General features: G+C 40.5%; 2 protein-coding genes across 9 annotated transcripts in view; one reads left to right on the forward strand and one right to left on the reverse strand.

Annotated features, from left to right (window-relative positions):
- epb41l4a (erythrocyte membrane protein band 4.1 like 4A) overlaps nt 1-8256 on the forward strand; it is a 49078-nt gene extending 40822 nt beyond the window's left edge. For 5 of the 6 annotated variants that reach the window (XM_022249961.2, XM_087137154.1, XM_087137155.1 and 2 more), the window contains 2 exons: nt 576-1184; nt 5613-8256. In XM_022249961.2, coding sequence (XP_022105653.2) covers nt 576-1184; nt 5613-5700 — 697 coding nt within the window. In that variant the 3' untranslated portion in view covers nt 5701-8256. Of the gene's footprint in view, nt 1-575; nt 1185-3109; nt 3143-5612 lie in introns of all 6 variants that reach the window. The other variant, XM_022249962.2, reaches the window with a different exon arrangement.
- Nucleotides 8257-8443: 187 nt separating this feature from the next.
- LOC110987320 (zinc finger protein 532-like) lies at nt 8444-23149 on the reverse strand. 3 transcript variants are annotated; one of them, XM_022249964.2, is made up of 2 exons: nt 23012-23149; nt 8444-18310 (listed from the first exon to the last, which is right to left on the reverse strand). In XM_022249964.2, the coding sequence occupies exon 2, from the start codon at nt 18298-18300 to the stop codon at nt 15292-15294; it is 3009 nt and encodes a 1002-aa protein (XP_022105656.2). In that variant the 5' UTR covers nt 18301-18310; nt 23012-23149; the 3' UTR covers nt 8444-15291. The 3 variants fall into 3 exon arrangements, with proteins under 3 accessions (XP_022105656.2, XP_022105658.2, XP_022105657.2); XM_022249966.2 differs by having other exon boundaries at nt 23007-23130; XM_022249965.2 differs by lacking the exon at nt 23012-23149 and adding an exon at nt 20358-20618.
- Nucleotides 23150-23244: the final 95 nt, after the last annotated feature.

The raw sequence follows: 23244 nt of genomic DNA on the forward strand, positions 1-23244 counted from the left end.
TGTGTAAAATGACAAGCATCCAGTTCGGTATTGGTGAGCTTGGGAAAATGCTGATCGACAGTTACGTGTGCCGCTATCTTTTCATGTTTACTTAAATGTAGCTACATGTTCGCACGTGATCACTACACCCTGGCGACAGTTCCTTGATGAACTGGCACATGAGTAATCGTTTGCAAGTTCATCTGAACCTGCATTAAAGCTCACGTTCACATTTTGGCAAACAGCAAAAATAGCAGATGGCAGGTGATGGTAAATGGTCCAGTAAGAACTTGGCTCTTCAATTACGAATATGCATGAGGTACATGTATAGTCATTCCCTGTAATGAGCATACTTGTCTCATGTGAGATTTTTTTAGCCTGCCCCCTAAGAATGGTGGATGTGAACAACGTTAACACCTGGTGTCCTCCGAGGAAGTTTTTTAGAAGTGTAATTAAAGGTTTTGAGAAGTCTATTTTCCTCCAGCCTCAGTTTTCCCATTGAGATAATGTTCACCAGGTTTCCTTACCTTGGGAAATGACTCGTAAAAGTTCTAGCATTGATTACAATATGGTGTTTTTATTCATTTAAACAACAGACAAACCTTGCCAAGGCGGGATGGCCAGCCTCAGGGTGCAGTCAGGTCTCTGCGACGGGAAATGGACAGCCAGCGCTCCCGTAGTGATCCCATACCCTCTGCAGAGGTCTGTGACCTGCGGACGACCTTACAGCTTACTGTGAATGGCAGACCTGGCCCCAGACCTGACAAACAACAGGCCAGTCGATTGGGGATGCAAGGTTACCGTGTGGTCCAGTTGCATTCTGGCGGCCATGCGATCAATGATGTCACGACCAAGCAAGAAGACAGTCGTCGTGGTCCAACTACCAACGGCGGCCCCGATTACCCGACCAAACTGCGGCCGGCCCCGGCCATAGCCTATGGACAGAGCACAATTCCTGGTCTGGGCCCTGCCCCCAAACTGGCCCCCATCACAATCAACAACAACAACATCGAGGTTACCAGTGAAAAGGAAGTCAGTCACTTGTGGTCTGAGCCCATCAGGCCCAGCCATGCAGTAGTCACGTCATCACTGGTAGACGACCAAGACATGCGGGTGAACAGGGATAAGGCAGGGAACCGGGAAGACTCAATAAGTGAGCAGTTGCCAGATTTTCCTCCAGGGTATAAACCCAACTACAACCGAGGGTAGGTCAGCAAGCAGTGATAGTTTTTCCTCTATGGTTCCAGCAAATCATTTAGCATGTGCTAAATTTGTGATGTTATTATTATCTTTTACAATTGTAAGACACTTTAAATAACCTAACGGAAAACTGTTTTGTTAAACTTTGTGGGGTTTCAAGTTTTAAAAATAGTGAACAAACCTCATGTTATTGGAAAAAAGATGTGGGATTCTTAGCACGGAAAATGCTAATTATTATCAAGCATTTCTTTCCGAGTTTGCTCTCTCTATGCTAATTAATGAATTCCACTATTAGAAGGATTCATTTTAACAATAGAAGAGGATCTTTGTTAGAAAACTAAAGTTAGAACACAAAATTGTCATACAGTAAAATCACTCTGTAGGTCCAACAAGTGGACCTTCCTGCTTGCTTTGCTGGAACGGCATTAAGGAAAGATACATCCACTGTTCCATTGTCTTTGTGACTGTATACTCTGCGTAAATAGCATTCAGATACATGTACATGTACATGTACGGTATGTTCCTTTTATATGTTCTTTTTTTATTGATATTTACTTGTTTCTATTCCCTGCTCCTTGATTGCTTTTGTGAGATCATTTTGTTATAGAAGTGAAAGCCTTGTGTAGAAATAAGAGGATGCTGCTCTTAGCAAACTGTAAATAGCACTTTTGTGTGTATAGATCTTGGCGGTTGTTTGAATGCACAGTAATGTAGAGAATGGGACCAGCTCTGCAAAAACGGGTAATAAGTCGTGCAATGCCAAAACACGTAATCGCCTGTTCTATTTGGAGAGGGCAAAATTTCTTTTAAAAAAGTGATTTAATGTTTTATCCTTTAATACTTTTCATAATTTTTATGTTGTCAGAATTTGTGACTACATGTACTAACATGGATACTAATGAATAAAGATGAAAAATTGATCATTCAGTAGGAAATCCTACATCGCATTGTGTTTCCAAGCGCTACAATTCAAGAGCTTTTTCTCAAAAAGTGCTTTTATTGAATCCGAAATGTGGATATACAAATGCCCATATATCTCCAGAATGCAGCGCACTACAGGGGTCATTCATATATTAACTTGTAGCTTTTGATGTACATGTACACAGTCCAGTCATATCAAAAACTCATAACCTGAATCTGACGACTTGCATGTAGTACCCATTTTTCTAGAGCCAGTCACAAATACATTGTGCAACAGCTGAGCAGTGCTGTAGTCAAGTTTGTTACAGATCCTTAAGAAGTCTAGTCCCTGTAAATCACAAGTCAAATCACATGCCCTGTCACAAGTATACAAAACATGCGAAAAGTGACATACATGTACATACTAGTACATGGAGGAACACCTTTGTCACCATTCATTTTAGTAGCGTTTAACCTACATGTACATGCATGAATAACTGGAGATGAGATGATTTAATTGTAATGGACTTGTGAGGATTCATGATGGACTTGTGTTGGGCTTGTATTGGACTTTTGAGGACTTGAGGATTTGAGTACGAACACTGCTTAAAAAAATACCACTGCATGTACCCCATCAGTTTGGAGCACATTTTTGCTGAAGTTCTTAGGACTGGCTGATGTTCTCTCATTGAATGAGAGAATCTACAAAGTATCGATCAGTATGCTGGAGTTTGCATGTTTCACAGCTTACTGTTTTCAGCAATAAAAAGCAGTCAGAAATAATGACACTGAAAATGTGGTCCCTGCACTCCCTGTAGAAACTTTTTGTGCTTGTCATGTTCTGAAATCAGTAGTTAGAAAAAGAAATAATTAATTTAACACTGCCAGGTGTAATTGCTACACATGTGTGTGTAAGTTGCAGAAAACTATGAAAATATTTTTCCTGTGATTGATTTGCTGTTGTTTTTGCCTATTGTCTCGTCACAGTGTTTGATAACGTAGATGCCTTTGTATATTTCTAAATCCTCAGACTAATTGCGCAACTGTAGTTCATGTTTTGGTGGTAAGTTTGAATGTGGTGATGGTTTGAACTTGTGTGTGTGTGTAACTTGCCCAACACCTACATGTACACATAATCTTTCTTCATTTCTCCATACATGATCCCACATGGAAGTTTGAAAACTCAAGGTGGACCTCCCCTCATTGATCATGCTAATGCTGGGTGCGATATCAGTCTGTGCGATCGCTCGATCTCTGCGACATCTGTCAATCTCTTGCCATTGCTCACTGCAAGCTCGCCACAAGTTTGCTGCAAGCTCGCCCAAACCTACATATTTGGAACCCTGCAAAATTAATGGCAAGCTTACTGTAAGCAAGCCTGCAAGCTTGTAGGTAAGCTAATGGGCATGTTTGCTGCAAGCTTGCAGTCTTTTCTGTAAGGCATGTTTGAAAAAGGGAGTATATCAGATTTGTAAGTGACTTCGTGACTTCCCATTGGATGATCGCTGAAGTACTGGTAGCGCGTTAACTTCCGGTTCCATGGAAACGGCGATCAATGCATGTACAGGTAACTCTATGTGCAGTGCATGTGCATGAAGTGGGCATAGTTTAAACTGAAGTGGTGTCACTTTTGTGAACTGGATACAGTATCAAGCGAAAGCGTATCACAATCATGCAATTGTGCTGATCGACTCATCATACCGGTACATGTGTAATCATATTCTTGCTATTCTTGCAATCCACTCATTTATTACAGAGACCTACATGTACATGTAGCTGGTGGGAGCATTTTTAATTTCATCCTGTAAACTGGTGTTCATTGTAACCCATTCCAACTTGTTTCTCTACCAACCTGTGCTGTTTTTCCTTTGGTGCTTATACTGGTACATGTATGTACTTGCTTCTCCTGCATGAATGCATCTACTCTATTATTTTCTGCTGTTGTTTTGTGTTGATGTGATATGAGAAATGCAGTCAATGCTTATTCTAGAAGGTTACCCTTGCCTTCTTGGCTTGATCCAGCAAAACATGTACATGTACATATGAACGTGCCAGGAGTTGCTGCATACATGTAGAATGGGGAACTAATCATACCGGTACCTACATTGTGCATGTACATGTACTTTGTCGAAATACATGTATACAAGGTCATGTGATATGGCTTCAACTATTCTGGAAACCCATTGGCTGCCAGTTGTGCTTGATTCAACCATTCCTTGTGTGCATTTTGGCAGTCACAGTAAAGAATTAGTTTGGTTGTTTCTACCGTTATTTTGATTAATTGAGGAATTTGAGTATTATGCATGAAACTACTGTGTTGCAGTCTGGCCTCAGCCTGATTCAGACTGCCAAAGATGAGAAACTACATGTACAATGTATCAAACGATAATCTTTTTGTTATTATCACCAAAATGCAACCATTATCCTACATACTCGTACATGTATATTACATGTGGAGGCTCATGCAGCTGCCACTGTGCTTGCATGATACCAGAAGTAACAAGGCAACAGTGACACAGTTGCCCTTTGTGGACTGTCTGCATCCTGATATTTGTCCATACAAGTACTTTGTGTTTCACAGCTGTCTAGGGTCTTTTGTCAGATACATGCATATTCATCTACATGTATATGTATGCAGGTCTTACTTTCAGAATCATTTATAAAAAGACTAAACTAAAAAGACACTACATGTATTTCAAGTTCTGGCCCATGTACGTACATGTACGTGTATGTGCTTTTGTTAAGGCAAGATAAAAGCAAGTGAGAGATACAGGAGAGCTTCATCTTCATAGGGGACCCAAATACTTCTGCATGAAGCTTAATTCTGAAACTGCAAGCCAGAGGCAAAGCTGATGTTTTGTGAACCCCACTGAAAAGTTCTGCTATGGGCTTACGGTGTATGCACTTCAGAATGCAGGGTGTAATATACAGTTCTCTGTATCTATAGTTGTGGGGACTCCATTGGCCTGCTGAAACACAGAATGTTTTCAAATAATCTATTTAGCGGGCGTGTGCAAAACTTTGGGGTGGCATTTATTGGGACAAATTCTTGTCCTCACAATTTAGTCTTGCCTTGCCTATTATGAGAAATTGTCACCCTTGACTTGGTGAAGACCTACAATTTACATGTACCCAGACTAACCTACATGTACATGTATGTGTGTGGGGGAGGGGGAGGGCGGGAATGGGAGGGTACTTGCATTTTCATTCATGCCTTTTCTTCATAACAATCTTCGTATTATTTGGGAACTGAGTAGTATTAACCGACTATAGTCTCAGGGTGACACTTAAATGCCATATTTTATTGAGACACAATGGATAAGTAACGCTTGACAGTTTTTACCCTCACTGTGCTGTGCACATGAATAAGTATCAAGGTACTTTTTGTATGTCAACTGTCCCATGGGCAACCTTTTTTTTTTGGCGAAAGGGCTTCTCTTTTTCAGTCACAGAACACATATAAAAGGTAATGTACTTCACAGTGTCAGAGTGCCAGAGATCGTCCCTTCCTCAGTTTTGTTGTTTATTTGCAGGGAGAAGCGATACAGTATCACTACGCAGGAGATCATACGTGTCAGCACATTGCAAGGCGACCACCGGGACCTGCAAACGGAACTGTAAGTGTGAGCATCCACCAATCCTGCCCTGCAGATGATTTAAAGAGGACTGTCTTGTTGGGCTTGATCTGCTCAGTTAGGGAGACGTTCGGCATTGCTGTCTTTCGATGTAGCTTTCAAGACCAAAGTGCTGGAATATAAGTTGTCGTAAATATTCTATTTGCAGTTTCATACAGAGAGATCTAGAGGTACACCTTCCTTTATTTCAGTTTTATGCAAGAACCAATTGGTGCAAAGTGCAAGTTTATATTTTTATTCTGGCAGCAAACCAAAGATTGTTTCCAAATTTTCAATTTCCAGAGCTGATGCTTGTAGTTTTTGATTTAATTCTGGATTTTTTTACCAGCAATGCAGACAAACTGCAGTGCATCAAGATGTTACAGGTATTTTATTCATGCAACCAAATGAGTTCTTTTTTAATGTTAACAATGGGACATGTACTTAAGATGTTCAGTACTCATATATTTTGCCTAATTCTTTCAGTCTTCCAAAAGTACGAAGATTGGGCCTTAATTGTAGAGGACAGGAAAGATAGAACGGAAAATGAAATACTCCAATTTAGAGAGAGATTTTTCTGTCTACCATTTTGCTATTTTGGGCCGAAAATTGAAACCTTAATGAGAAGTTTGGAGATCAGCAGCAGCAACAATAAAGTTTCACACATTATCCAATTGTTCAAATGCTGTAAAAATTCCATCAGTTCTGCACTAAAAGTTCCTTACGGCAGCCACATGACTTTTGGCAAACATTCTTTGGGCCTCATTTTGAGCTTGAAAGAAATTGTAAATTGAAAAAGCACATGTGTGTATTGTATTCCACAACCAGTTTTTTGGGAGGATGTAAATTTACATTCCACCAAATGATCAAGCCCGATGTTATATTAAAGCCACTTTCTAAATAAGGACCTTGTAGTGCCATTTTCAAGTAGTACTGACAAAAAGACGAGTACTTCTCAATTTTCTAAATGCTAAAGTAAAAGCCATTGCATAACATATGCACGTATCAACTGAACACATAACAATCAGGGCTAAATTATTCTGTTCTTAAACTGACACTGTTTTGTTACATTTGTATTTGAAACACTAATTGTGAAATATTTTTGTCTATTTTTTCACAAACAGAAACTGTGCTAGAACTATATTTAAATTAAGCTAGTGTGCATGTAACTTTCAATGACTATGGATTTGTAAAAATGCGCTTTTAACCATTTGTTTTTAACAGATTAAATCATCTATTTTTTGAACTGTTTTTGCAAATTTTTCACGGTACATGTATTTGATAAAGCCCTGTCAACTTGAAATTATTTTGAAATGTTTAGAATATATGTAGGCAATGTGGCTTGACAAGAAAAAGTGGGGTGCATGCAAACAAAATGTGAAAATAATTTGTCTATTTGTTTTGCATTTTAATCAAAACCTGGCTGATATCAAGTTATCTTCGACTGGATTTTTATACAGCTGCCATGGCGTTTAACCATGATTTTTTTCTCTCTCTGTACTGTATGTCCATGTTTGTGGATTTGTTTCACAGTATGGATATTTTAGTGGTGGTTACTACATGTATGGAGTGGGCAGGGCCAAGGAGGGGAGCAGTGCAGGTGAACAGTGCTTTCATAATGTTCTGCATATTGCAAATGTGAGTGAGGGAGTAATTAATACAAGATTTGTACGGTCCTATTTAATGCATGACGGGAGTTGTTACGGTATGTCTCACAGGGGCTAGAGTTGTTTGATCGGAACTAGTCTTGATTCAAGAAGGAAGTGACGGACTACAGCCGAGGGCAGGGGTAATCAACAGCTGTACGTGCACTATGCCAGTGCATGGTTAGTTACTGTTAAGAGTGGAGTGTTTGAGTGAAGCCCTTGGGCCTGTTTCTTTGAGCAACTAAAGACAACAATGTGAACAGGATACAATCTGTTTTCAAGGAAACAGGTACATGTACACTGTACATGTAACTGGCACAAATTATGCGTGAAATACATCGTGATGATTTCCTGTTGCTTATTCTGTTATTTTTGCTAAACAAATAGACAGGCATTTACTTTCAGTTAAGCAGAAATTGAGTTATGGCGTAACCTCTGAATAGCCATCAGTAGGCCATAACTTTCACATACTGTAAACCAACATGTACTGGTATCAGTTACTGGACAAACATCTTTTTGTATTGAGAAATCTACTGCCAACCTATGTACTGCACATTTATTTCCAAACGTGCTGCAACAGCTTTCCACTTATCATAGTTCATATGACAACTGTTAACCAATTTGCATGTGGCAAGCATTCTTTACAGTTGTGCCTCGGTATGAATTAACGTGTTTCATTCAAAATGGAAGCTAACATTCCTTATAACTTCGATTTTGAACAAGCATGCATTAAGATTTTAACCATATAAATATTTGCGTGAAACTTTTGATGTTGTGTCAGGATAGAGTGCTTTTTAATTGTATAAATTGTTTTTTTTTTACACTAATTTAATCTGGATATTTCTGTCATATATGGTACATGTAAGTGAAGGATTGAAATAAATTTCAATGATGGAGGCAAAGCATTTAACAGAGAACCTGATCTACTGGTGAAGTGGCTTTGTATACAGTAATAGTCTATGAAGAGCCAAGGAGCATTCTCAAACTGTCACAGCTCTGTGTTCCAAAGTAAAGCATTTGCAAGCCTATGCATATGCTGGGAGAGAAAGAGAGAGTAAAAGGTTTCCTCACATTTACCACTGAAAAGGAGAGCAACTAGACAGATTTGTAGGGTCCACAGTTTCTTATGAGTTTATTCAACATTCATTTCCATTGTGATTGCTGATATTGAAAACAAATTATTTCATTGAAATTGACATATAATACTTGTACATATACCGGTACATGTAACATAAAATACTACATGTAGATTAAAAAGTTACGAAAAGTATTTTTAAGCTGCAACAAGTTCCATGCTACCGAGGAAAACTGATTCCTTTTTGTAAGTGTATCAAAACTGGAATAAACCGTCATCATGCATTACTCATCTTTACGGTTCACTCTGGGGAGAACATGCATGTACAATACAATACAATACAGGGGTGTACATTTATGAAGATACTGCCAGCATATACAGTCAACTCAACTCCATCTGGTAAGATGTGGAGCAGGTTACAGATACGACTTTATCCCATTGCGATACATGTAGGATGGCGAGTAACAATAATCCAAAATTTACATGTACAATACCAGTACATGTAAATACAAAAAAAATATGTACCTACAGTCTGACAGCGCCTTTTGGAAATTAACATTTAGGCACCAGGATTTTGATGGTGTCCATCTAAACATAAGAACCATGGGCAGTTTAACTGTGTGCATAAGTCTATGGAGCAATGTCAGGATGAGCATTACATGTACATAAAAATCTGAGATTTTAGATTGGAATCTTGCTATACTTGTACTGTGATGTGGTTACTACATGTACATGTACAGTATACACCCATGCTACACAGTTGTGGTTTTTGTTTGAATACATACATGTATCTTGGACTGTATGTGATGTTTATTTTGAAGTACATGCACATGTACCGGTAATGATCAACCACTACAGTATTCTTCATTCAAACATACATGTACATGTGTAGCCTCAACTTAATGTTTGGTTTCAAGACTATTTGCTTACAAGGAAAAACACATGTACGTGTACATGTATCCTCGCCAGAAATTCAATATTCCTCAATTACAAGCTGATTTGTTAAATTTTACATTACTTTTAAGTACCATTGTAAACTTCACTTTAGTTTCTACTATACTGAATGAAAAACAACATACCCAAAAAGTCTCCCCAAAATTAGTTGATCCCAATATAAATGCAATTTCAAATTGAAAAATTCATGTAATGATGTAACAAGACACATACGTGTAATCACAAAATGTGGAACCATTATTAACATCTACATATGAGTCTTCTCGTAAATGTACAAATCTAAGAAAATAAAGTAATGCTCAGGATTACCTGTACGGTAACGATACTGTACAACGACCAAACATCAAGATCTGAATACAAAATGCAATGAGTAACTTACTGTACACTGTACATACATGTACATGCATTAAAACAATCTCCAGGATGGAGCATAGAGGTATTTTTTAACACGGTGTAGTGTCGATTAGCAATACATGTAGTTTCTCTGAGAAGTCTTTCCTGGTATGTACAGGTGTATATTACACTGTAAGTCTGTACATGCGCGTGCATCTATCCTGCTTTGTTTCGTGGTCTACCCTCTGTGATTGCAAGTCGCTAGGTCCCTGATTTTGCCATTTTTGTTAATTCTGGTTGGTTTTCTGTCTGCTATTACACACGACTGCGGCCATTATTGACAAGAAAACCAGGTGTCCAATACATAGTGGCATTTGGACCGATGTACATGTACATTCAAAGAGGCCTGTCACTCCCCTGGCATACGTGTACAACCTTTTAGCAAGGACAAATTTGGCCTGGATGAGACACCTCTGGAATGGCTGGCAACTGTACAGTTGTGTTCCCATACAGTACATGTAGCTTTCCCCAGAAGTGTTAGAAACATGTACATGTGATATGTAGTCCCCCCCCCCGATCTCATGAGAGTCATCCCTTGTTCAAGGGGGTCTGTGGCTGTGAAACAAAATGACCCTTAGTACATGTAACTTATGCAATGATAGAATGCTTAATTGGTCAGAATGATTTCACCAAGACATTGGCATCAGATAGTGTTGTTGATTTGGTTGAAACACTGGAATTTGGAAAGTTGGCAAGTGCTGGCCAAAGTAATCTCTTCATGAACATGGTGACGACCTCTGCAAAAGGCCATTGATGGGTAGGCAGGGGTCAGCTGATGATATCAGCGGACCGTGTTTGGGCCTTGCCCATCCAAAAAGGTTTCAGACCTCAGTGGGAAATACATGGACATACAAACAAATACATGGACATACAGACATAAATGTTTTGGATGGCTATTACACAGACATTAATACAACCAGACTTCAGCCCCACTACATGAATACGTACGTGTAGGCCTCACCATTTTGCACGGTATGGCGAGTGCACGGGGACCAGGGATGGACATTTGAATCTGAATGTGTGTGTCATGTTTTACTTCACATAATCAAGCTTGCCACTGCCAAAATTCCATGCTCATATACATGTACATGTATATATATATACGTGTAGGTTACAATGGAATGATTTTTAAAGTGGGGGGGGGCAGTTGTTAGACCATCTGGCATCAGCCATTAAAAGCTCGATCCACTAAGCCCCACCCAATTACTGGACCTGCAAAAATGTGTGTGGGAGAGGGGCACCGGTCCCCCTGGCCCTCCCACTTCTGCTGTCAGTGGGTCACAATCTAAGGGGTTGAAATCTGGAGGTCAAAGGGCCACGTCTTCCATAATTAATCATAAAATGTGCACAAATACATTTACATGTACTGGTACATGAACTGTACATGTACATACAATCATACACTCATCAGTATGCCAGAGTCTGCAAGAACTACATGTATGGTAGATACATGTACTGGGACATGTACATGTACAATGTAGATGTTGAATTGCTAATACTTACAGATGTATACCAGTTCCTCCTATTCTCTGAATTCCATTCAAGTTTCCATGTCTTCTTCTCTGACACAGGGACATTAACCAAAACCACACACAAAAACATTTGAAATAAAAAAAAAGGAAAAACGTGAAAAAAACCTGTTCTGTCTTTCAAAACGGTTATCTGCTTAAAAGATCAGGCCTCGGAGGTAATTCATTCAAAATCTTGCTTCCAATATTGTAACAAAGATTATGTTTTTCCATACATGTACATGTATACATGTATCAAGTTATAAAGATCTGCTCACAGGAATCAAAACTGTTTCCTAGACTACATGTATTTCATAAGAATGCTTTGCAGGTGAACTAAAACTCATTAGTAAAAATTCCCAAAACAAGATTGACGTGATCAACACAAATACCCCATAAAGGGACCTTTCCCATGAAATACGCACAAAAAGGCAGGCGCATGTGCATTACTACCAGTACCACTGGTTGGTAAAGTTGCTTAAATCAATGACATAACAAATACACAGTACAAATCTCCATGTGCATGGAAGTATTAGCACATTTACACACGCCATTTCTGTACTAGTATACCGGTAGCTTAACTTGAGTACTAAATGTAAAGACAAGAATTGTTACTTTCAGATGTCAGGACACTGGCAACTTACTGTACATGTAATTTACATGTACACATGTACCATAGTTTCAAAAAAAGTGTGCTGAAGTATCGGAGAGATGCTGTAATAAGATTTTGATTGACCTTCAACGTGCCAGGTAATGGTTACAGCAGCTCTCCTACATGTACATTGCGGACAGTCTTAATGGCTGCGCTTGCCAACTGGTGGTAGTAGCCCATATGCACCTGTCTAATTTGCATATTTCCTGGAGAAGGTCCACACCAAACCTTAGCCCATGACAGAAACTGTCTCAATGGGGAAAATGATCTCCCTTTCTTTTTAAAATACTAATGACCTTGACTTTTGATCTCTGACCCACAGAGACCAATATCAATAGGCCTCTAGAGTATACCAGAAAAACATACTATTGGAAACAACATTGATAGATGAAGCACAGCACAGTCCATAACTGGGGCTAGTATTATGCACCGTTCCCAAAACAAACTGTGTGCACAGAATGCAAACATTTCTCCTCCCTAAAGTCATTGACCCTGCGTGATGTCCAGGTACACATGTACTGGTACATCAAGCAATACTCTAGGGTAAAATAATGAACAATGCTTGGCCCTTCTGGGCAAGTGAAAGTGCTCCTGCAGTTTTATACATGTAGGTTGGAATAAAGTTTGGGCTGATTTCATAGAGTCCTATCACTGCTTCAACTCGTACATGTTATGTACAGAACATGTACCAGTACGTTAAAAGAAAACAGCACATTTGCAAATGTTTTATAAACTACTGTAGCTTGTTGAAATCAACTATTTTGACATTTTCGTTTCAGAGGGACTGGATGACAAATGAACCATGGATTTCACTCACACCCCTGTGGGAAGAGAGTCAAAAATTGACTTTGGTTCAGAATTTTTCTGATCTATAATATAATGTATAATTGTTACCAGAAACTTTCAACTTTAGAAAGCCAAACGCCACAAATACTGATTAACCACATCACGCTGGTTGCAGTGACATCTGTCACTAGGATCTGTCACTAGGCTGTAATACACTGTAATAGGTCAATGTGGGATGAGTGAGCTTCAAATTCTGATTGGTCAACATTTGCTTGCATAAATCCTCATCATCTGATTGGTGGATTGTTGATCAAATGTCATTAAATTATTCATTCTATTCAGTGGTACCCCTTCAATAGAATTTTGGGCCCGTTTGGTTCGTGCAGATTTGGACCCCCATCAGCGATATGATGTTGACACCAGAATCCGCCTAATGTAGATACACACATACATGTACATGTAACAGCCTTGAGATCATTGATCAAGATCCATGTGAAACAAACAGGTCCTTAATTTCACTTGACTGGTTCAACACCCATTGTATCTCATTTCCACTGAGGCGAAAATAATGTTGGGATGGAAACCCGTCTTTTTAGAACACTGCACGGAACTACATGTACGTAGCACTTTGGACACAAATCTGTTTGGCAATAAAACGGCTGTTAGATACGAGCACTTGGGACCTGTCTGTTCTTCTAATATATGTAGATGAAGATTTGTGCCGGTATTGTAAACAAATAATGTTTCTCATTCATGCAGTGGTAAGAATAATTCATTCAGGGGCAGATTAAATGTTCCATTCCACTCAGCTCCGCTTCATGGAGTCAAACATTTCATCTGTCACCTCAAGAAATTATTTCCACTGCACTCAAAAACATATTTGTGTATTACATGTACCTGTATACTGACACCAATGGTTATAGTCCAACATACATGTAGAACCTGGTGTCAATACAGGGGATTCCCCAACTTTTCACTAACCAATTACATGTTGCTTTAAAATTTAATGTTTTTGAATAACCTTATTCCCAAATTTAATTTGAAGTCCTGCTATGTGAAAAGACATGATCTTGATTCTGACTCTTCAAAAACAGATATTCAGAATTGATTAACATTTCACAAGCATATACAGTCAAACACGATTAACACGAGCACGCTTGGGATGAGATCGTGCTTAAGACGAGCATATTTCTTCAGTCCTGTTCAAAATGTACACATTACTATGATTGAAAACTTACTTAATACAAGCTATGCTAAGACGAGAACACAGACACGACAAGCACTTTTGCCTAACCAGCAGTGTCAAAAACCATTGTCCATGGCATTTTTAATACGAGTACAATTGAAAAGCATTGTCAAAAGCTTAATCCTAGTAATTCCAGTAAGTAATTCCTGATGGAACTGCATCAGAAGTTCTCCAAAAATGCTAATCCGCTCGGCAATTTTCACAACGGTTTTACCAACGGTGACTGTTCCTTGTGCTGCTAGAGGGGGCTTTATTCTAGACGATAATACATGTAGGTGTTGCGATGTCGCAGCATCAAAGGAGTTTTGATCACAGCAGTTCTGGTCCTAAAAGGTTTTTTTTTTAAGCCGAACAATTATGGGTCAACCTGATTTGAAAATAGATCCCCTCTCGCCAATTACAAACCAATGGAAATTCCCCAATTTCAACGCCCTCTTACGTCCGGTCATTATATGAACTGGTTATCAAGTTAATTAAACCTTTACTCACGTGCAATGTCGGGTACCAGTTTCTAAGGAGTGCTTTGCTGGGCCACGCCGCGTGCGCGCGGCACAGGGCGGCTGGCCACTTACAACCTGTGTTCTCTGCTGTTGCGCCAAACAAGTAGGCGTATTTGAAATCATTGTTTTATTCATTCGAATATGATTTAAAATTTATTGACAAGTTAAAGGCTGTACTTTGAATACTAATCTACTGCATATACTTTATCGCACAGTACTTGTACATGTAGGCCTGTAGTACATTGCCGTAGGTATAACAATGCCCGCTGGTGCATGACGCCAGACTTGCGCTCTATGAATGGGATAAGTGTCAACACGTAAAACACAAGTTTTACCGTAAGACAAGGTTTCTTGGAGAGTCCCTTCGAGCTTGTACATGTATTAAGCGTGTTTGACTGTACCATAGATCTACAGTGCCACATAGCTGCAAATGATTGAGAACTTCACCGTGAATAATTGTGAAACGTTGTAATCGCATGTATGCAATTTGGGCAGCAATACGCTTGCGCAATACATGTTAATGCAACAGGCGCAGGTGCTGCGACAGGCACACACACCTGGTGTGTCTGCGCCTTTGCATTAACATGCACATTCGAATGGCGCCCATGGTGATTACACCATTTTGGCAGAGTTCTCCATCTTGCGCCACTATGCGCTGCTTATGAGATCTTTGGTATGTACAGCTTAGTTTCAGGTTTGTGCAAACCATGCAAAGCTTGTTTGTCATACAATCCCACAATGCAATGTGAATCTCAAAAAGGTTGTTTTACACAAAATGTTTGCATTCTAATCCCACTAAAACTCTAAAACCTGTTGAAATTTTTTTGTTTTTGTTCATTTAATCACTGCTAGCAGAGCGTTTTGAGCGAATGAATGCCATACCATGGTTTCGCATATGGGTACGCAGGTTACCTTCATTCTGAAATGTCTTGTAGCAAACCTGGCATTCCAGCACAGTAGATTTGTCCGCAACCCCAGCTGATGATGTTGGGGGAGAGACTTGTTCGGAAATCTCCTGAGCTGGGTTGGGACTTGGGTTGGTTTCCTCTGGTGGAGGGGATGGGCTTACTCCTCTGAGCATCCTTATGTAGACATCAAACTCCCTGATGCCATGCTGGATGAAGAGATGCCTCTTGAGAGCTAGCTCAATGCGGAAGCACGCCCCACACTCCTCACACTGGGGGAGTGACGGATCCTGACAGTGACTCTGTATGTGGGCTTTGAAGTCTGCCCGGTCTTTGGACTGGTAGAGGCACTGGGTTTTGGCGCAAGTGAATTCGCTCGGGAGGACGAACTTAGGCTTCTTGGCCGCTGGAGTTCCATCCCGCGTCTCCTCACTATTTTTCCGCTTCTTCGAATTCTCTGCAGTTCCTCCTGGACTTGACTTGTCATCTGACCCTTTGCTGGAGTCCTCTTTGGGTCTGATGGTCACATACTTTATACATTCATCAGGCTTCAGAGAGGACAGTTTCATTTCAGGGTGGGCCTGGCCCATGTGGGTCTTGAGATCTTCCTCTTTGAAAAAGTACATTACTTTGCCACTTTTTCTGCAGCCTGGACAACTGTGGGTTTTCTTGACGTAGAGTTTCCCAACAGGTTGCTCCTCCTTCTTTCCAGTGTCTGGCAATTTCAATGCTTTCGATGTGTCTGATGGTTTGCTTGTGATGCCTTCACCACTTTTCATGGAATCTTGACCCTTCTTGAAATTGCGGAGTTTTGCTGCTAAGCAGACTACTTGCGTCCCACTTTTTTGACCGGTCTCAAAGTGCCACGTCAGCTGTTCATAACTTGGAAAGTTGCGCCGGCACAGGTCACAGTGGAAATGCTTCAAGGTTGGATGGGACGTGACCAGGTGCTTCTTGAAATTGATCAGGTGGCTGAAGGTGGTGGAGCACTTTGGACAACAGTAGACCCACGCCTTGCTCTTGACCATCCCCTCCTGTTGGATGTGCATCTTAATGTGCGCTATGAGTAGTGGCTTCTGCATAAAGACCGTCTCGCAGAAAGGGCACTTGGAGATGATTCGGCACAGAGGGGAGCCGGGCTGGATGTTGTGTCTGCGTTCACTGTGCTCTTTCAGAGCTGGCAGGGTCTTGAATGCCATGGAGCAGGACACGCAACGGTAGAAAAGCATCTCGTGCCCCTTGTCTAAGTGCTGGACGTAGTCGCTGACCATTCGGGAGCAAAGCTTGCACTGCACACGCATCTGGCGGTACCAGTGCATGCAGGTGTTGGATATGTGGCAGTAGAAGGCTTTCAGGTCAGAAATTGGTCTCGCGCACTCGGGGCACATCCACTTGCTGGTCACGCCGCTGTGCATGACACTGTGCATCCTCAGCTGGCATCTATTTGGCAGGGTCATCTTGCAGGCATCGCAGGTGACATCCTGGTTGGGCAGGTAGCGTTGCATGTGGGATTGCAGGGCCGACTCAGATGTGAACCTTATCAGGCATATCGGGCACGAATTTACACCTTCCGTCACGACAGGCCTTATAACGATTGTGGTACTACCGGTACTTGCTTTACTCGTTAGCTGCGTACCGGTAGATCTCAAATCTTCTGTTTCCTTGGTCGAGGAGGTCGGACTAGGGGCACTGCTTTTTGTAACATGTACCTCACTACTACTGGGGACCTTGACCACATCTGATACCACAACTTTATCCTGAGTGGAGGTCTTGGGGAATGCCAGAGAGGAAACTGTGGCATTGCTGTAGGCCTGGCTGGCAAAATTGATCTTCAGCTTCCCCTGCTTACTGTGCTGACGCAGGTGAGCATGAAAGCTACACTTGTTGTAGAAAGTCAGGCTCTGATTGTTCACGCAAAAGGGGCAGTTGAAAGCGATGTGCACACTGCGACGTTCCATGTGCAACTTCAGACTGGACTGGACCAGGAAGATGTCCCCACACTCCTCGCATGGGTATCTCATCTTACCGAGCTTGGAGTTGTTTCCACCGAGTGCTACCCTCAGTTGGTTAAAAATGGGGACAAACCTCGGGATTGGGTTCACACGCTTCAGCAGATCCGCAGAGGAGACCTGCAATATCTGGTAGCCCGTGATGGTCTTTGAAGGGTTCAGTTGTGCTTGTTTGACGCTAGAAACGTCCACAATTATTGTGGATGTTTTTCCCTTGACTGCAGGTTGAACATGGTTACCAATCACCAATGGTGGAGCATTGGTGTGCTTGTTGTTCACCAAACCCATACTTATGCATGCCGTAATGGGAGTTGTGATAACGCCACTTGCCTGAGTACTGGCTGCCACTGACATCAGCCTGGCACACCTTGACTGGGAGACTGATGCTCCTGATAGCTTGTCTGCTCTTCCTGGCTTGGGCGCGATGCTCACCAGCAAGTTTTTGCTCCCAGAAACCGAATTTGCCCAGGAGTTTGCGATGAGTGTAGACGAGACAACTTTGGCATGCTGGGCTACTGACGGTGTCCCCTGCTGCGGCTCAGCAAAACTGCTCATGCTGTCCCCGTTCATGGTAGGCTCTTTCTGCTGGGCACTGATCTCCTGAGCTGTAACAGTAGCTGGAGTTTCTAACGGCAGGTCTGCCACATGGGAAACTGGAGGTGGAAGCGTTGGGGACCCTTCCACCACTGGGTCCCTGCTCTCAGCTAAGCAGGCTCCCTTCCAAGAAGACTGGCAGTCGTCCCCCACAGACTCCGGCTCTTGTTTCACTGTGGGAGTGGAGGCTGAAGCACTGGTGGTTACCGTCTTTGGGAACATGTTGGTGGTAGAGGTCACATCGGGAGCCAAGGAGCGGACTTCACTGATCTTGACCCTCATGTCCGGGATGTCAAAAGCAGCCAGAAGATCCTGGAAATCTGTGGCTGTGTCCTCCATGCTGCCAATTCTGAAATAGATGTGAAAATTTTCATAAGAAAAAACAGTCATATTAGGCGGTGTACTGTGCTATTATCTCTGCTGGGATACAAGTATCTGTATACATGTACAATCTTTTAAAGTGATTTTGGAAGTAGCCAATATATACCGTACATGTACATGTATGTGAAGAATGCGCTATGTAGGCTGCATGTATGACTTGAATACATGTAATATATGTACATGCAAAGGCCTACATGTACACACTACCTGGTATACAGTATCTTACATGTAAAATGTATCACACACTCATACATGTGCATGCTCAACATGCATGCTTAAGGAAAATGGCTCCTGCGCCATGGTAAAATTGCAGATCGATTGTACATGTACACGTGCATGTGCCCACATGTAGTTTCTAAACACCAACATACATGTACATGTAGTTAAATTAATGAAACAAAGCAAAATGTGTGTCAACACTTTCAATTTCAATGCATACAAGTACATGTACATTGTACCTGTTATAACATGTTTGATGCATTCATTGTCTATCCAGGAAGCTACAGATACCATAATTCACATAAAACAGACTTTTAACCCTTGGTATTTTAACATCGATCGCATCCAAATGCCAACATACCGGTAACTACTAAAATCCCTTGAAAATCAAGAAAATTGGGTAGACTACACATGTAGGTACACGTATATATAAAGAAATACTGTCCATGTGCAATGTACATGTTTTGGGTGTAGTGTATATATGTATCTTATTGTTTTATTGCTTACACGTGTATGTGTTTGGTCAGTGTCAATTTACTGAATTATTAATGTACAGTGCATTTGAACATATCTTTACGAAATTTGCGCTTTATAAATAAATTAGTATTATCATTATGATTATTACATTTATAGCATTCTCAACTCTGTGTAGATGAATAAATACCTTCAACAAACTGAAACACTGTGTGCAAGCAATGCATTGATGAGAATCATGCGGGTGATAAAACAGGTCATAAAACAATTGACAGTGCCCATACTGCAAAACTGAGGTGTACATTTTATGTAGCTCTTGATTCTAGTAAAAATATAATTTGTTTCCCACTGACTCATTTCCAATGAGCAAGGCCATCATCATAAAAGGTCAAGCCCTGTAACTTATACGTACATGTACGTATGTAGGATATGTGTACGTTGGCAGTGCTCAACCCAGTGATTAATTTCATTATGTTAACATATGCAAGCAAGTACCGCGGGTAAGCGTGTGTAATATTTTTTTGGCATACATGAATGCACTGATTTTCAGTTAAGGGTATCAGTTGGAGAAATGACTTACCAGTACATGTACATATATACAGTATATGGCAATATGGAAATTAAGTGCTATCTTGTACAGGTAGTACTGCAGCGAGGCGTGCCTGCATCCGTGCGCCACAGCACAACATACATGTACATGTACTAGATCAACCTTGCATTCTCTCAACAAGTAGTGTACAGCTACATGTACCTCCTGACCATGACCCAATGTGATGAACGCTACATGTACAGTGCATGTACCGGTTCACGTATAAGTACATGTACTTTAACCTGAACAAAGATGAAGAAATTATTACATGTATCGGTACATGTACCCGTACCAGTACCTGCACTACCGTGACTTTTGGCTATTATTACATTCAACCAGGAACATCTACCGGTATGTACCAACAAGAAGATATCAAATGGAAAACAAAATCAGTCATTACCGGTACATCGAAATACGTGTACATCAAATGGCAAAAGGAAATACATGTTTGTCATCGTGCCGGCCACCAAATATATATAAAATTTACATTCGACATGTCATTTGGCTGATTTTGACGGACAGGACAACTTTGTCATGAATGCATCTTTGCATATGAGGGTTAACCATGGAGGAATTAGGTATGGGCATATACATGTATGTATTGTAGACCAGCCAAATGGAATAATTTGTTGGGCTATCACTCAGCCTACATGTACATGTAAATCTTTCCTGCAAACAGTAACTTACAATAAACATTGTACAGTAATGTACAAGTACATATACACCTACCCACCTGGATAAGCCTCAGAAAAACTTGAGTATTAACAGACAGTAGGTGATGATAAAATCCACAAGCTACAATGTAAGTGCATAGTGTAGCCCCTATACCCTTGAAAGGTCAAAGGTTTCCTGCAGGCAATGCAACTGCATATGCAAGTCTGAGAATACTTTGCAGCATGACAGTATGCACACAAAGTAATCTGAATGGCTTCTACATGTACATGTAACAAGACAATGAAGCTAATTTGACCACAAAGAACTTGGCAGCCCACAGCCTTTGATCTGTGCTGTTATGCATGCATTCATTTGATGATTGTAGAATTCACAAAGAGAACAATGGCTGATAAGCTCCATACTCATGCCACATATGCAACAAGCACAGTACCCAGCGATATACGTGTACAGCAGACTTCCCTGAATCGGTGCAGTTTGTCTGAAATTTCCTTTGTTCATTGCACACATCAGGCTGTGCAAAAACTCAAAATCTGATTGCACTTCAACATCACTATCGCAATATTTCAACAACATGTATTTTGCAGAAACACACTTTAAATTAATAGATACTCTTAAACCAAACAGATAAAGCTGCAGGGAGCTGGTGCAAAATTTAGACAATGTTGAACCTTTAAGATACAATTGAGCGTTCACAAAAATCTTTTATTTTTCTATAAATTCCCAACGAAAGTAATCCCATTGAAAGCTTTTTGGAAGGGAGAAATTTTTAGTACCATCAGTCTCAAGCACTAGTAGCCCTCACTGATACTATCAATCTAAAAGTGTATGTTTCAGGTGCAATGGCACTATAGTGTCATGCATGGGGAGGCGTGTTTGCGAGACTATGACCAGATTCACCACATGTGAACATGTTTCTGCCTCAGCTTTACGAGCAAATTTATGTAAAGGAAAGACAGAGTCAAGGGGGGATCCAGAACCAAATTTCCGATGCAGGAGGGCAAAATATACAACTACATGTAATACCCAAGCTGAAAGCAAAGTCATTAGTTGTCCATTCTCCTAAGCCGGTCTTAATTGAACACTATAGACCAGCCAACAGTATAGGCCCACATCAAAATCTCAGGGAAGTCCCTTTATTCGGAGACAAAATTAGTCCTCCAAAAGAGAGAATGTCCCTCTAAATGGGGACATTTTTTTTTTTCAAGTGGACTTGGTGACCGTACCTTTGCTATCTTTTTAGTACCACTGGATTCAGCAGAAAAAACACCCACGGCTGCCATTTACAAAAACTTTCTACAGTTCGCTTCTAGGATTACAAGCAGGAGTCTGCAATGGGGCATGAAGGATATACTGTATATAGGAAAAAGACTGTATCAGAACAATCTTTAAAATATTAATTCTTTACCTACATGTACATGTAATTAAGTCACATGGCACAAAGTTCATAACAACATAAATAACTTACCTGCATGCGAATGGATAAGATGGGGAAAAAACTGATAGTACATGTACATGTAGCATGTGGATATTTTTTACCCAAGCCCACTTAGGGAGAAATGTCCCCTTTTCAGGAGACATTCTCTCTTTCAGGGAACTGGTTTTGTCTCCAAATAAAGGGACTTCTCTGAATTTAGGGACAGTGCTGTACATGTATCTCTTGAGTTGTGCATAAGCGTCTCTATGGCCAAACACATGTATTTATTCCAATTACATACGTACATGTACGAGTACCTTTTGAGTCAGAAAAGCAAAATAAATTTAAACTTTACAAATGTTCAATGATTTTGAGGAACTATTTTACTTTATTAAAAAAAAAAACCCTCCCTATTATACATGTACCTGTACATGAAGCCTTGCTACAGTATGTTTGGTCATAATACAAATGTTGAGGAAATGGGCACACGCATGTGAGGCGTACTGTGTGAGGTGCCACGTCAACTGGTTCCTTTTCAACTGTTTAAGATGTGCATGTGCTGGTCTCTCACCAATCGCAATGGCTAAATTGTCTTACCGTATTTACGAATATTCCTAAATTGACTCCCCGGAAATTCTGGTAAATATTTAGATCAATTCTAACTTTGTATTCCCTTAAAGATGGACATTTTTTCCTTTAATTAATATAATGACCATGACACGTCACCATCATGATTACACATGCACATGATAATGCATAAAAACCACACTTTGTATACATCATCATATGTCATGTATATACATGTACACGAACCTGGATTCTGAAATATTTAAGCAAAACTTTAACTTCAAGGCATTTCACATGTACTAGATACCGGTATGTACATTCATAAACATCCCAAAGATATGTCTATACATGTAATTACAAATGTATGCATATGTGGCTGGGCAGGCATTAATTTCCTGTATTGGACTTGGCAAATTCTCTAATCCCACGTTTTCAGTCCCAAACATGCCAAAATCTAGGTGAAATAAAGTACACCATATCCTCAAAAATACATATAGTACAAAAACATGTACTTGGGGTGTGCATTGTTTACAGTGTAAATTACATAAATGTGCACACTACTAAAGACTCCCACGGCACAATCCCTAGACCTAGCCACGGCAATGCACAAAGTTCGTCAAACAATCATGATTGTCTTGATCATGGTATATGTGTACTGTAAGCTACATTTTTATTTAACATGTTAAACACCGGAAATTCAATAATACACTTTTAGTGCATGCATACCTCACCTGTTCTATTTACACAACTAATACAATGAAGACTTTGATTCAAATTACAGAAAAGCACGTTATTTCGGCGATGAAAATGAGCTGGATCATCAAATTTGGCGAAGCCAGCATAACCGTACCATGCATGCCATACGCAGCATTTCAGCTGCACACATTTCACGTGACACCCATAATGCACTCGGATACCCATAATGCCTCACGCTGTGGCAGACGGCTTAACCCAGCTGAGTTTT

The sequence above is a fragment of the Acanthaster planci genome, linkage group LG05 (assembly GCF_054643075.1).
Source record: "Acanthaster planci isolate LZ-2023a linkage group LG05, COTS_SCS, whole genome shotgun sequence".
In the NCBI taxonomy this organism is placed as follows: domain Eukaryota; kingdom Metazoa; phylum Echinodermata; class Asteroidea; order Valvatida; family Acanthasteridae; genus Acanthaster; species Acanthaster planci.